This window comes from Sarcophilus harrisii, chromosome 2 (genome assembly GCF_902635505.1).
Source record: "Sarcophilus harrisii chromosome 2, mSarHar1.11, whole genome shotgun sequence".
Taxonomy (NCBI): domain Eukaryota; kingdom Metazoa; phylum Chordata; class Mammalia; order Dasyuromorphia; family Dasyuridae; genus Sarcophilus; species Sarcophilus harrisii.
Genome location: NC_045427.1, coordinates 349,980,829 through 349,995,147, shown reverse-complemented (window position 1 = coordinate 349,995,147; position 14,319 = coordinate 349,980,829). Strand labels below are relative to the sequence as shown.

The 14,319-nt window shown below is 35.9% G+C and overlaps 1 protein-coding gene across 4 annotated transcripts in view; it reads left to right on the top strand.

Moving 5' to 3' along the window:
* ACSL6 (acyl-CoA synthetase long chain family member 6) overlaps positions 1 to 14,319 on the top strand; it is a 140,409-nt gene that overhangs the window by 106,514 nt on the left and 19,576 nt on the right. For 2 of the 4 annotated variants that reach the window (XM_031953092.1, XM_012549756.3), the window contains exons 10-15: positions 713 to 786; positions 3,250 to 3,327; positions 6,855 to 6,989; positions 8,234 to 8,368; positions 9,777 to 9,872; positions 11,823 to 11,895. In XM_031953092.1, coding sequence (XP_031808952.1) covers positions 713 to 786; positions 3,250 to 3,327; positions 6,855 to 6,989; positions 8,234 to 8,368; positions 9,777 to 9,872; positions 11,823 to 11,895 — 591 coding nt within the window. Of the gene's footprint in view, positions 1 to 712; positions 787 to 3,249; positions 3,328 to 3,384; positions 3,463 to 6,854; positions 6,990 to 8,233; positions 8,369 to 9,776; positions 9,873 to 11,822; positions 11,896 to 14,319 lie in introns of all 4 variants that reach the window. The other 2 variants (XM_031953094.1, XM_012549761.3) reach the window with 2 other exon arrangements.

Genomic DNA, 14,319 nt, shown 5'->3' with positions numbered 1-14,319 from the left:
AAAGTCATTTTGCTTATTCTATAAAATCCATTTCATCTCAAGGTAGGCTTCTCTCCTACAGAATCAGACTTTGGGTAAAAAGTCTGTTTGGGTAAAAAGACTTTTGGGTAAAAAGTTAATTAACATTTCTTCTGATTTGTACCTGCAGATACTTAAATCCTTCTTTGCAGCTTCTCTGAGCTACAGCAAGGGAAAATCCTTGTGCCTTGTCTGGTTCAATTATATTTATCATAGGATCTGCCCTATAAACTGTGCTGAGACAGCCACGTCCAAGTCATGTCTCTCTGTAGCATCAGACAAAGGAGGAGAAAAGCCGACAAAACAAGGCCTCAAACAGATCTAAAACTTCATCTATGGAGAATTATCCTTGCCAAGCCTGTGATGTATCAGCAGGGTTCCACTTCCTTGCCCTCTACCCTCATCACAGGGTACTGACAAGACTCATTTCAGATAGTTCTTAGTTCCTAGAAAATCCTTTGATCTTGTTAGTGATCTTTAAGTCAATGGTAGAAAGGTTCAGTCTAGACCTGCCTTTTGGTCTCTAAGCATATGGAATAAGCTACCCAGCTATTTGTGACTTTGACAAGAGGGGATTGAAGCTTGCTATTCTATCATTTGCTAACAATATGACAGTTCTTCTACAAAGAATAGAATCGCTCAGGAAGGAGCCCTGTGATTCTCTATTAATATTGCCTTTTCTTTTCCTTCTCAGGGAACCCGAAAGGTGCGATGCTCACCCATGGGAATGTGGTTGCTGATTTTTCAGGCTTTCTGAAAGTCACAGAGGTGAATATGGCAGTATCACTAATGTGGTCAGAGAGCCCATCCAGGACATCTTGAATTTTCAGGTTTCTTTTCACTTTGCAATCCTGGATATCATATGTGAACTTGGTGCTTTGGTCCTTACTTAAGGAAAACCACTTCGGCCATCAATGGAATTGTAAAAGCCCAAAGACTTATTCTGCCTTAGTTAGGGAACATCTAAACTCCAGAAGTTATTTCTACAAAATCAAAAAATCATTCTTTACCTGTTTCATATACATTGCTTAGTATCACTATGTACAAATCAAATTCATAACTATGAATGCATATACAGTTTATAGAGCATCCTGTCCATTGTCAGTCTTGCATTTCTAATAATAATCTCAAAATTCTATTTTGACAACTTTTTTAAAGTAAGAAACTATGGATACTATGACTTTTTGATACCTAAATTAAACTGGGACTGTTTTTTGTCCTAAAAATAATTTTAAAACTTTTTTTTTAATGCTTTATTCCCTGTGTGCAATAAATCTTGTCACGCAGAGGAAGGGATTATGAATCCTTTTCCCCCTAGGTACCTAATAACAATAATTTATACCTAATAACCAAAGATTATGGAAAAGGCCTTTGGCAAAAAGATAGAGAACTATTAAGTGCACTCTGAATAAATTTAAGAAAAAGATAATCCAAAAATAAGCATTTCCTGTAGCTAATCTTATACATGGTGCATGTGGATTTCTTCAGTATGAAAATAGCCTCCACCTGAGATCATACCTCTTTCTTTGGAACTTGCTGTAATCTCAGAGAGGTTAAACCCTACTTATGGCATGTGTTTATTAATTGTTCAACAAACTAAATCAAAAATGACCCATGTTAAAGCTCCATTCAAATTTGGCCAAAATACCAGAACAGAAAAGAATGCCATAGGAAAAAAAAATCTTAAAAGTCTATGTAATGACAACTTTTGAAGGCAAGCTATATCTTTCAAAACACAAGTGTGCCCACCTTAGAAGCCCAAGATACATACTCATGAAGTACATGGAAAATTTATTTTAAAATGACTTTCGAAATAAGTGCACATATTTGTAATCCTATATAAACCTGACTTCCATGTTATGAGCATTTATTTTATACAAGTATTTTGAATTACAGTGTGGGACTAAAGCTTCCCATAGAAAGTATTATATTGTGGTAAATAGGTCTGTGTGACAAAACAGTGTGAACTATAAGTTAGCCACTCCCTCTCTAATATCATTTCATAGGGGGTCACATTAACTCATTGTTAAAGTTGGTATGAAAGTATCTTTTTTGTGTGTGTATGTATTTTCATCCAATTTAGGATATTCATTGAAATGCAACATATAACTTTTCTTTTTTTCTCTACACTCTCCCAAACTGTGACTGTGACAAGCGTGTTGAATATAGCTCTCAAACCTAAGGGAAAGGCTTTCAAACTAAACATGATTGTCCTCAGACAGTGAGTGGTCCTGAGGATTTGGTTGGCACGGTAACTTAAGGATCTCTTGGCCCCTGTAGTCTCTTTGTCTGCACATTTTAGACAACTCCATCTATGGCCCCTTAAGAAGGTCAAGGAGATCTTGGGTCTGTTCCAACAACAATTTCTTCTATCACATATTCTCCCAGGGCAGAAATAAAAAAAAATGCTCAGAGAGGGAAAGGGAAAAATTATTCTCCCTTCCAAAATATAGTGGCAAAACTGAAAACAGAAAAAGAATTCTGCATCTTTTGGTCTAAATTACTTATAAAATGGGTGGGGAAGATTTCAGGCATCAAATCTGCCATAATTCCATGCTTAAATATTTTAAAAATTGCCTAGTACTCCCATGAACAATATAAGATGCAGATTTCTTTGTAAAAGTAGTTCTTTTTTCGGTGGGGACTCTGCTCCACTGGTTTATATGTGCTTCATTTTGCTCTTTGCTGTTCCCAATAACCTGAAGTCATTGACATTGTGACCTAACAGTTCGCTTCCTATACTGCTCTCTCTCTGTTTCTTTCTTTTCTTTCTCTGTGTCCTTCTTTCTCTCTTCCTTCCTATGTCTTCTCTCTCTCCCCTTCTTTGGAATTCCTCATCTTCCTTACTCTTTTCTTCTTCTTTAGCTCTTTATCCAATTTTTCTATCATCTCACTTTCTTCTTTGTCTCTGTTCTCTCACTCATTCTATCTTCTCCTTTCTTCCTTCCTCCTTTCTGTGCTTTTTCTCTCTTCTGCTTTTTGAATTCTTTTTTTCTCATTTTCTCTCTTTCTCCTTTTTTCTCTTACCCCTGTTATCATGCTCTTTCTTCCTACTCTCACTCCTGCTTCTCTTTCTTTTGCTCCTTCTCTTCTCTTCTCTTTCTTTCCTTTTCTCTAATCTTTACTGTTTGCTTCTCTAGTACCATTTTTCTCTTTATTGTTTTATGACTTTCTTGTTGTCTTCCTGTCAGTGTTTCTTTCCTTTCTGTCTCCCATGCCCTTCACCTGCAGAAAGTGATCTTTCCGAGACAGGACGATGTGCTCATCTCCTTCCTGCCTCTGGCTCACATGTTTGAAAGAGTTATACAGGTAAGACACCTGTCTGACTGACTGGGCCTGGTTCGGGCTCCTTTTGTTTTCTTACAGAGTCAGTGGTCACCCACTTGTGAGGATGTACACATTTCCTATTTGCCTTTAGCACACATGTTTGAGAGAATGGTACAGGTAAGGTCCAAGCATCAGAGAAGTCTTCTTCTGTGACAAGAACGAATAACCCTACTGAAATCATTGGCAGTGTGACATAGAACTAAAAATATACCATACTCAGAAAGTGTCATAGGGACCTCTTTCAGTGCTTAAACGTTGGACTAATCATCTCTGTGTGTGTCAAAGTTCTACAGGGTGTAGGACAGCTAAAATTATAGCTACCTTTATCATAGAGAAGACCACTGGGATCAGATCTCATCAGTCGAGCAAACTAGTTACATTTCCTTCTTAGATAGGAAAGCTGTTTTTTTGTTTTTTGAGAGAACCTCTTCCCCCATACTCTTCTAATAATAATGGCTGCTTCATTGCTACACCATGGCATAATCTAGACTAGCTGTTGCCGCATTTCACAAGAGAAATCTCAGTGTAGTTTTGCACCTTCATTTCTGTCAGAAGCTTCATAACTCATCAAAACGGGAAATTTTTTAAAACAAAACTCAAGAAAATGACCAGCAAATGTTTATTATTACAGAGTATCTGCTTTGTATCAGACACTATGCTAAGCACTGGTGAAATAAGCTCAAAGAATAACAAAACCCCAACTCACTAGGAATTTACATTCAAATGGAGGAAAAAAACCAAGTACATGTAAAAATATATATGTGATTTTACTTTACATTTGTAAAGTAAAAAGTACAAACATATTTAAAGTTGTTAAATATAAATTTGTAAGGGAGAATACTAGCAGTTGAGGGATTAGGAATGATTTTATGAAGAAAATGGCATTTATATATATTAGATAAAGAGAATAATTCTATGAGGTAATGATAAAGAGACAGTGTGTGTATTCTAGACATGAAGGACAATTAGTAAAAAGGCATAGAGATGGGTAATCGAGTGTTCTGTGTGATGAAGAAACAGGAGGTCAGTTTGACTGGACTTCAATATGCAAGAGGGGAAGTAATGAATGTTTGATGAGGTTGGAAAGATAAGTTGGAATCAGGTTGTGAAGGATTTAAACAGAGGCGTTTACATTTTATCTAGAGACATTAAGAAGCCACTAGAGTAGATTAAGTAGGAGAGTTGTGCTTAAGGAAAATTACATTTTAAGTATTATAGGCTAGATTGGAGTAGAAAGAGACTTGAGGCAGAAAATCAAGTAGAAAATCATCACAGTAATTTAAGTGAGAGTTGGTGAGGACCTGAATTAAAGTAGTAACTATATGAGTAGAGAGAAGATATCAAATGTACAAGATATGAAGGGGAAAACAGCAAGCTTTGCCCACTGATTGGACATGGTAGAATAAGAATGAGGAGTTTACGATAATACTTAGGTTATGAACTTGGGATAGTCCTGGGATGGTGTTGTCTTCTGCAGCATCAGGGAAGTTTGGGAGAAGATAAAGTTTTTCGGGGGAAACATAATGAGTTCAGTTTTCCCTATGTTGAGTTTAAGATGTCTCCAGGATGTCCATTGGAAATATCCAATAAGCAATTGGTGATACAAAGTTAAAGTTTAGGACATATGGACCTGGGTTCCATCCGCATAGAGATTATAATTAAGCCTATAGAAACTAATAAGTTTATCAAGAGAGTATAGAAGGAGAAGAGAAGGGGACTTAAATTATAACCCTAGGGAATATCCACAATTAGGAGATGTGATATGGATGACAAGTGAACCAAGAAGACTGAGAAGGAACAGTCAAACAGTTTCAAATGCAGGAGATAGATTGAGAGGGTGAGATCTAAGAAAAGACAATCAGATTTGGTAAATATTAACTATAATAATTATTCACTATGGAGAAAGCATTTATAGATTGGTAATATGGTTGGAACTCAAGACTGCAAAGTGTTCAGAAGCAAATGAAAGAGAAGTAGAGATATGAAGCATAGACAGTTTTTCATGAAGTGTCCTTAAGGAATTAAATCAATATTACTTCCAATAACATGGAAAGCAACATGTTCATCTCAGCATCTGTTCATTTGACTCTTACTAAGATAAGAAATGTAAATTTTGAAAGAGTGTGGATCATTTGGAAATGTGGGTTCAAATGAGATAGCTGAATATATACAACTTTTCCCATAGAAGTGGTCCTTCACTAATGGGCCAATAGCTCTTCCATTTTCTTCATTGTTTTCTTTAATAAATAAAAATTGATTGATTCATAACTGGAAGCAAAATTCAGGTTTCATACCCATCCAAGTTAAAGATTCTAAAGAAAAGTCTTATCATCTCACCCTGAGTTAGACTTCCCTTTGAAAGTTTAGACAATATAACAATGATCTACAGTCATTACCCTCTTTCTTACCATCAAGCCACAAGTTACTAAAGATAATGCTATAAACTACATTCAGAGGGGAAAAAAGCATTTTGACTATTAGACCATTAGAAGCACTGACTGATTTGAGTATCTACTGTTGACTTATTACAAATGAAAGAAAAACTTAAAATATTAATGTATGACATCATCCCTTTTTATAAGCAATCCTAGAGGTAGCATTCAGTGCTTTCCAGTGGGAAGTACTAACCACTAGAAGAAGAAAGAGTTTTGGTATACTAACCAACGACTACTTAGTGAAGCCTATGAAAATTAGTGCAGTTTCCAAAGGTGCCTGAGGAATCCCTGTGAAGAATGTGAGAAAATATTCCATAAGCATCTGAAGTAAATAACCTCTTCATGCTTAAATCTCATTCTAGAATATTAATTCTGAATGGAAAATTAATGTCAAAGATTGTGATGTTGCTACTAGAAAAGCTTTTTCCTTATATCATCTTCCATCTAGGACTTCAAGTTTCCACAGCTATGAAATTGGGGAAATGAACTCAATGACCTCTGAGGCCACTTCATTCTATGAGTTTCTATCCTATTCTACCACTGAGATTTTTCTTTGTGGTATCTCTCTTTGGAAGATATTTTCCTCCAGTTTGAGAATACAAGCTTATAATTATCATCCAAGGAACTTAGAGGGCATGGTGCCATCTTCCTGATTATATTTAATTAAGCATAATTTTGAAATAATATTTTAATATATATAGATGTTTATTGAAACAAAAACAAAATGCACATGAGTTTTAGAAAGATTATCCACATTTTTCTTGTGGCAGTTTATTGGGGCAGTCATAGAAGTGACACTAATGGCAATTGGGGTTGAGGTGGGACTCCCCAAATGACAATTTTCTGAATCACATAATGGGTCAAATTGTAGAAGCATAGATAACTTTGGGATAGGGTGAAGTCCTCTTACTCCCAGGTCCCAGAGCTGCCTTGGAATCAATGTATGGAGTCCAGGCCAAGTGTCATTCTGCCCTCTTGGATTAAGTTGGCTTTAAATAGCTCTTTAGCCAAAGGTGAACATAGCCTTTTATTCAGTCTCTCTCTCTCTTTCTCCTGCACCATTTTCTTGAACAGTCAGTAGTGTACTGCCACGGAGGGAGAGTTGGATTCTTCCAAGGAGACATCCGCCTTCTGTCAGATGACATGAAAGCTTTACATCCCACTATCTTTCCAGTGGTCCCCAGACTGCTAAACAGAATGTATGACAAGGTGAGATGGTTTGATCACCACAGAGTTCAATTCAGCAAGCAATTTTTAAGTACTTACTGTATGCCAGGCTACAAAGACAAAAACAAATAGTCCCTGCCTTCAAGAAGCTTTTGTTCCACTCAAAGTAACATATTTACTAAAAAGTATAAAATAAATACAAAGGAGATTTACAGGAGGCATCAACAGCTGGAAAAATTAGGAAAAGCCTAAATAGGGGTGGGGAAGGCAGCCTTGGATCTAACCTTTAAAAGGAGTTAGATTCTTTAAGGCTTAGTTGAAGGAAAAAGGAAAGCATTCTGTGCATCAAGACTGCCTATGAAAAGGCACAGAAACAGATGATGGAATATTGTGTGCAGGAAATAATACACACCTCTGGTTGACTGGAATGAAGGATGCATGAAGTAATTAACCTGGAAAGAGAAGGTAGAACCAACAGAGGACCCTTTCTTCCTGTCCTGAGATGGACATTCTGCCTCATCCTAACACTCAATGAGACCTTCTAGCGGTGTGATTTTCTTCCTGAGAATAAAAATAGGGATATGCTAATGAGCCTCCATCATTGTCATGGATGCTTTTGAGATGGTATTTTAGTTCTAGGGGCTGGAAGGAGGTGAAGTTTAAATATATTCCTCTAGTTACTCAAAATGAGTAAGAAAATGATCCAAAGCTGCTTCTTTCCTTTCTACTTCTGGCCCCCTTCAGTGGTTGCATCTTTTAGTCAACAAACATTTACTAAATTCCTACAGTATACAATGCATTGTGCTATCCAAACTTAATATAAGAACTATAACAGAGTGTCTCTAAATTGTCAAACATGAAGTGAAAAAAATAGTAGTAATCGATAATGATCTCCCTGTAATTAAATCTTCAAGAAGAAATCAAATGACTGTGTCAGAGATATCATAAAGGGGATTCCTTCACTGAGTTATTACATATGAAGAAGACTCTTTTCTCCACCCCCCCTTCCTTCTTCTCTACTCTTTATTTTCTATTACTCTCACTCCATAATAGTGGATAAGTGGGAGGACCTACTAAAGCCTAAGAGAGACATCTTAGTTTCTTATTTCTGTTTTTAAACTAATCTTAGTCAACTTCAGCATGGACTCATCCATCTCTCATCCTAAGCCCACCAAAAGCAGAAGTAGAATTAGGTTTGGGGTTTATAGATTACTTTCCTTTATGATGAAGTGCTTGCATTAAATTATGTGCCCAAATTAAGTTTTTGTCCATTGTTTTTGTCCCAGATATTCAGCCAAGCAAATACTCCATTAAAACGGTGGCTCTTGGAATTTGCTGCAAAGCGTAAGAAGGCTGAAGTTCGAAGTGGAATCATTAGAAATGATAGCATATGGGATGAGCTTTTTTTTAATAAGATTCAGGTAAGGAATTGGGCAAAGCAGTTGAATAGTTATACCATGAATCAGTTCATTCAACAAGAAAATGAAAATAATCCTAAATACTTACCTTTCCAAAGGATTCCAAGTGATTTGCACAGATCTTCAAGTCTTATAACTTTAACACTGGCATATTATAGTTGATGGGGGTTAAATGAGGGTCTTTGGTAGAGACAAATACAGGAAGGAAAGGAGCATTCAAGTAATAGAAAACATTAATTCTCTAAGGAGCTCAAAAAATTTTAATTTTCTCCAGTGAAATTGGTCTCTAAGGTACTTAAACTATTTCATGTTCTCCCTACTAGATAAGAGAAGACAAAAGCTGAACACTAAAACCATGGTAATTTTCATGAAGCAATACTAAATAAAAAGGTAGTAGAAAGAAAGAACCCTGATCTGGAAGTTAGGAGACCTCTGTTCTGGTCCTTGCTGACACTGACTCATTGTGTGGTCTTCAGATATTTTTTCCTTTCTCTGGACCTCAGTATCTCCTTCTTAAATAAGCAAAAATGGATGGACTAGTTTTTGAGGTCTTTTTCATTTTTCGAGTCTATAGTTCTAAGAATTATTTCTTTGTTTCCTATCCTTCACTTGCTCCTGAGTAGGACCAAATTCTTAGTTACTGTTATATACCTCTGCCCAACCTAACATCCTCCAGGGAGCTATGGTTAATTAGTTTTTTTTTTTTAAAAATGATATGACTATGCATTCACTTGCTGCTCCTTTATTAACTATGAAAGTTGATCACTCTTTAAAGTGCTTTTGGCCCTACTTACAAAGATGAAGAGTTCTGAATCTTCTTTATCTACTGAGATGTCTTGCAAAAGGAAGCAGTGTATTGATCTGAAAACTATATATAAAAAGCAAGGCCATTAGCATTTTAAAAATTTGAAGTAACTTCTTATAACTCAGCTTTTTTGGTGCTGAGAAATGATGTAACAATGACTAGGTGTATTTTAAGGACATTAACATTAAAGAGAGAACAAAATCTATAAAAGGATACATAGATTAATAAATTAATAATGAATAAATAATAAATAATTCATTTAAAATTGTAGCCAAACATGAAAGATTAGAAAACAGTATTAAGTAACCTGTTCCACTGGATTCAAATTATTTTCTTCAATTTAAAATTGAAATTTATTTCCTAGCATTCCCTGTCCCCACTAGATGAGCAGATTGGACAACTGATCTATCTCTAAGGCTTTTCTTCCTCTAACATTCAGTTAATGTACTTCTGAGCTTTCTATTCCTGAATATTCCCTTGGGTTTGATTCTTAGTGGTAGGTTGGGCTTCAAACTATTTAATTATATTTCATGAGGCTGCAAAGATTGTCTTAGGCACATGTCAAAATTCTAATTAATCGATTGTTTCCTGTTATCTATTCCATAGGCTAGTCTTGGTGGGCGTGTAAGGATGATTGTTACTGGAGCAGCTCCTGCATCTCCCACGGTCCTGGGTTTTCTTCGTGCAGCCTTGGGGTGTCAGGTTCAGTACCATAATATTCTGCCTACTTTCCCAAGGAATCATGTCTTAGAGCAGCTAGATATTCTCATAAGTAAAGTAGTTGGGAATCATGTAGACTCAGCAGCCACATAGCAGCTTCTCTTTCCCCCAGAAGGTATAAGCCATAAGATGAAGAGAGCCAAGATAGATTTTATATAGGACTTATTTATTTGGATACTACAAGATTTTCCTCATTATTGCTAACATATTATTCAGGATAAAGAGCCAACATGTTGCATGTTGGTTATTTATTCAATTCAAAAAGCATTTAATAAATTCCTACTCTGTACCAACCATTGAGGTAGACCTTGAGATGCAAAGACAAAAAAAAAAAAAAAAAAAAAAAAAAAAAAAAGCTCTTTAAGAAGCTTTTATTCTATTGGATAAAAATATGTTCATAGAGAATTTTTTTTAATTAAGTAATTCCTGGGATAAAGGCACTAGGAACTGAAATGATTAGATTAAGCAAGCTATAGCAGGTAGTCTTTGAGCTGAACTTTGAAGAAAAGCTGGAATTCTACAAAATGCAAAAGGTACAGGAGTATATTCCAACCACTGGAGACAGAGCTAAGCAAAGGTTTGGGTATAATAAAGGGGATACTATGTATTGAGAATAATAAATGGGCCTATTTGATTGAAACAGAGAATGAATATAGGAGAATAAAATGCAATAAGCCCAGAAAGGTAGATTGTGTTCCCAGAAGGTAAAGAGTTTAAAAATCAAACAGAAGTATTTTTACTTTACTCTGGAGATAAAAGGGGATCTTGCAAACTGGGGAGTAATGATATGGTCATAAATGTGTTTCAGGAATATCAAGTTAGCAACTTTGTAAATCATTAAAAAAGGGGAGAGAATGAATTAGGAAGACCTACTAGAAGACTATTGCAATAATCTAGACAAGAGATGATAAGGGTCTCAATTGCGTCAAGGTTGGGGATTAGGGAAGAAGTAGCATGTAAATGGAGAGAAAAGATTGGATAGAAAATTGTCAACTGATACTCTGCATGCATCTGATCTGCACTTAATCCAATTTGTACAATGTTTCCTAATCCAGATATAAATATAAATATGGCTTTTAATTAAGAGAAATAATATATTTTTATATTGTGTTTCCACTAAATGTGTTTTGGTAGCATTTAGAAGTAATTTACTTACTCATTCAATAAGTATTTATTTAGCTTTCTATGAGCAAGGCCCTGTAATAGGCTCCATATACTGGACTTTATTAGTGGGACTCAGATAAAATTGGCCACATGTATGGTTAAAAATTGGTTTTTAAAAATTCTTGTATTTATAGCACTATCCTCAGCATATGAATCATGGTACTACCTTATAATAATGTTCTTTCAATAGTATATCAATTAAATTCCTTCAAAAGGTACTCAAGGAAGATCAACTTTATTCCAAATGTTCATGTATAGTTGTTATTTAGAAAGTTTCTAGGCTATATGCTTTTGCATAGCTAAAATAAAACAGACACTGAACTTAATAATAAATTGATAAATCATGTAAAATTTTTAAACCTATAAAGATAAGGGTTAAAGCAATCCAGAGACATTTATAGCCCCACACCTCACAGCATTACTTTTATACACTTACTTTTACAGTAAAAAAAATTTTTAAAAAAAGCTTATCCCCAGGCTCCAGCCTACTTTGTTCACTTATTCATCATTGTGATCTACACTAAGCACAATGCATGTCTTATACAACAACAAAGTCACATTCCCAATGCTGACTATTTTCAGATTATTCATAAATGTTAATTGGCTGAAAAGAAAAGTATACAACACAGAAGAAATTTCCATTATTTAAAAATGCTCAGATGAATAATTATAACAACCACTACTGATTTCTATATAGGAGAGAGCTTTGCCTACATTACCTCCATCAGTATAGGAATCTTTGAGGTGATGGTCATGTTTCTCTTGTAGGTATATGAAGGTTATGGCCAAACTGAGTGTACAGCTGGGTGTACTTTCACAACCCCAGGGGACTGGACCTCAGGTAAGAAAGAGGGAAAGTATTTAATCCCAGACATAATAATGCTTAGGGCATATGTGTGTGATGGAATTTGAAGATTCATTAGGAAACAATGGACTACTAAATTTTCCAAAGTTTTTAAATGATTAAAAGTGTATGTGAATAGAAAAACACTGGCTTCTAGTAGGGAGGGAGATATTCTGTCAATCCTTTAGAAGGTCTTTGGTCTCTTATAATGCTAATGTTCATAATGTTACATGATCTATATGTTTGTTATGATAATTTAGGTAACTAGGAATTATCTTAGTACTATTTCACTCAAAGTGGCATTTGTCTTGCAGAGAAAGTAACAACCTATGATACTATGCACAATAACTTTTCCAAAACTAATTTCAGTCCACCTTCTTATTCTCAGAAGACTCTCTTACTCCTTACTTTACTGAGAAGATTGAGACCATTTCTGATAGTTGCTTTATTTCCCATCTTCTAGATGTCAAAATCTCTCTGGACCCTGCCCACCCCTTCTTCATTTTCATTCCAGTCTCAGAAGGTGAACCTTCCTTTTTGTCATTCTCTTGTACTACTCTCAATTCCAACTCCCCTTTGACCTTGTGCTACTGACCATATTAATTTTCTATCTTTCTTTCCATCTTAAATTTCTTTTTCTCTATTTGTCCTTTCCATGGTGTCTACAAGTGTGTTTTTTCCTCCTCTATCCTAAAAAATAAAAAGCCCTACTTGTAAACCCTTGCCATTGCCTCAAGCTGATGAGGAGATCCTGAAACTCTCTGGAAACTCCTTCAAGCAGAAAGTCTCCTTGAATCCTGCCTCTGTAGGGGATCCACCTGAGGGAAACATCCTAACAGCTTCATTCTGTTTTCCTGAGAGATGTGCACCACCCCCATTGATAACATTCACTACTGATTAAGCTTTCCATTGAATTAAAGATCAAGCCTAGAGACACTCATTCAGTTCTATTCACTTTCAGCTCAAGCTGTACCCAGCCCCATCAAGAACTGCCCTCAACTTATAGATAAAAAGAGCCAACTTGGGCCTCAGTCCTTGCAGAGAACCTAATATGCCATCTCTGGCATAGCAGCAAACCTCTGTCCGCTGGAATGATATTCTCTTCAGCTTTACCCTCTCTTTATCCTCTCCTAATTCCCTTATGAGACTTTATACCTCCCTGTCGGGATTTCTCTACTAGAAACTTTACTTCTCTGTCGAGACCTTGCCACTAAGGAATTTCTATTCATGCATAGCAAAGGCTGACTTTCCAATGCCAATAATAAACCTCTTTTTATCAGTCTAGCTTTTCAGGTTTGTAAATTCCTTTTGAAGGACTTGGCACCACCAGAAAGGGAGTTCCCACAACTTCCTACCTTGTGCCAAATCCCTAAGGAGATTTAGGGGAGCCAAACCTCTTCATTTGGTTCCCTGAATCCCTAACCTGCTACTAACCTCATCATCCAACTCCCTGACCATCAGGAACTCTAATCTCATCATTTTGGTTCCCTGAATCTAATCTCATCATTTGGTTCCCTGACTGGGAGCCTCCAAAACTAGACCTCATCATTTGGTTGCTGAACGAACCCCAAAATCTGGACAAGGTAAAAAAAGCTTTTCTTGTTGTTGCCTTTTCTCTAGCTAGTAGAATTCCTTTATGGGATTCCTGTGGCTCCTCTCTCTCTCGACTTGTTGTCTACTCTATAGCTAGGACATTCAAACTTTGAGTCATCAGTCTCTGACAATTTTCCTTTGAAAAATTGAGACTCAGGGAGCATTGTCACTCTCCTTCTCTAGAGAAGGACGAGGAGCTATAGTATCAGGGTCCCCTCATCAAAGCTATCTCTTCTATTTCACCTGCTATATTTCTATAGCCTACACATATTTTCTTCATTTCTTCAACTTTCATTCACTCTTCAATCTCCTATTTTCTTGTTTATATCTCTACCCTTCTAATGAAACTTCTTTCTCCAAGTTTACCAATGACACTTTTGGGGAGGGGATTCAGAACTATGAATAGTGTAGGAAACTCTCAATGAAGAAACTCCCTCTGCCAGTGCAGATTGGCATCTGTTCTGTGACTTAACATTATTAAAGAATTGCCTAAGGCAGAAGTTTTCACATTTTTATTACGTCTCCAATATGTGTTTATTATTTATTAATTACATAAATATATTATTGTATGAAATAATTATTTACATTATAAAACACGCCCCAAATGGAAAATTTAAAAGGATGAAATTAAAGAAAAATAATACTTGATTCTAGAGTCATAGGGATTGGTTATAGTTTATTGAATAGGAGAGAAATGACATAGTTACACCTGTAGTTTAGGACAATCGCTCTGCCAACCATGTGGAGGATAATTTGGAGGGGAGAAATTTGTAATAAGGAGATTAATTAAGCTATTGCTATAGTTCACTTAAAGGCCTGAAATAGGAT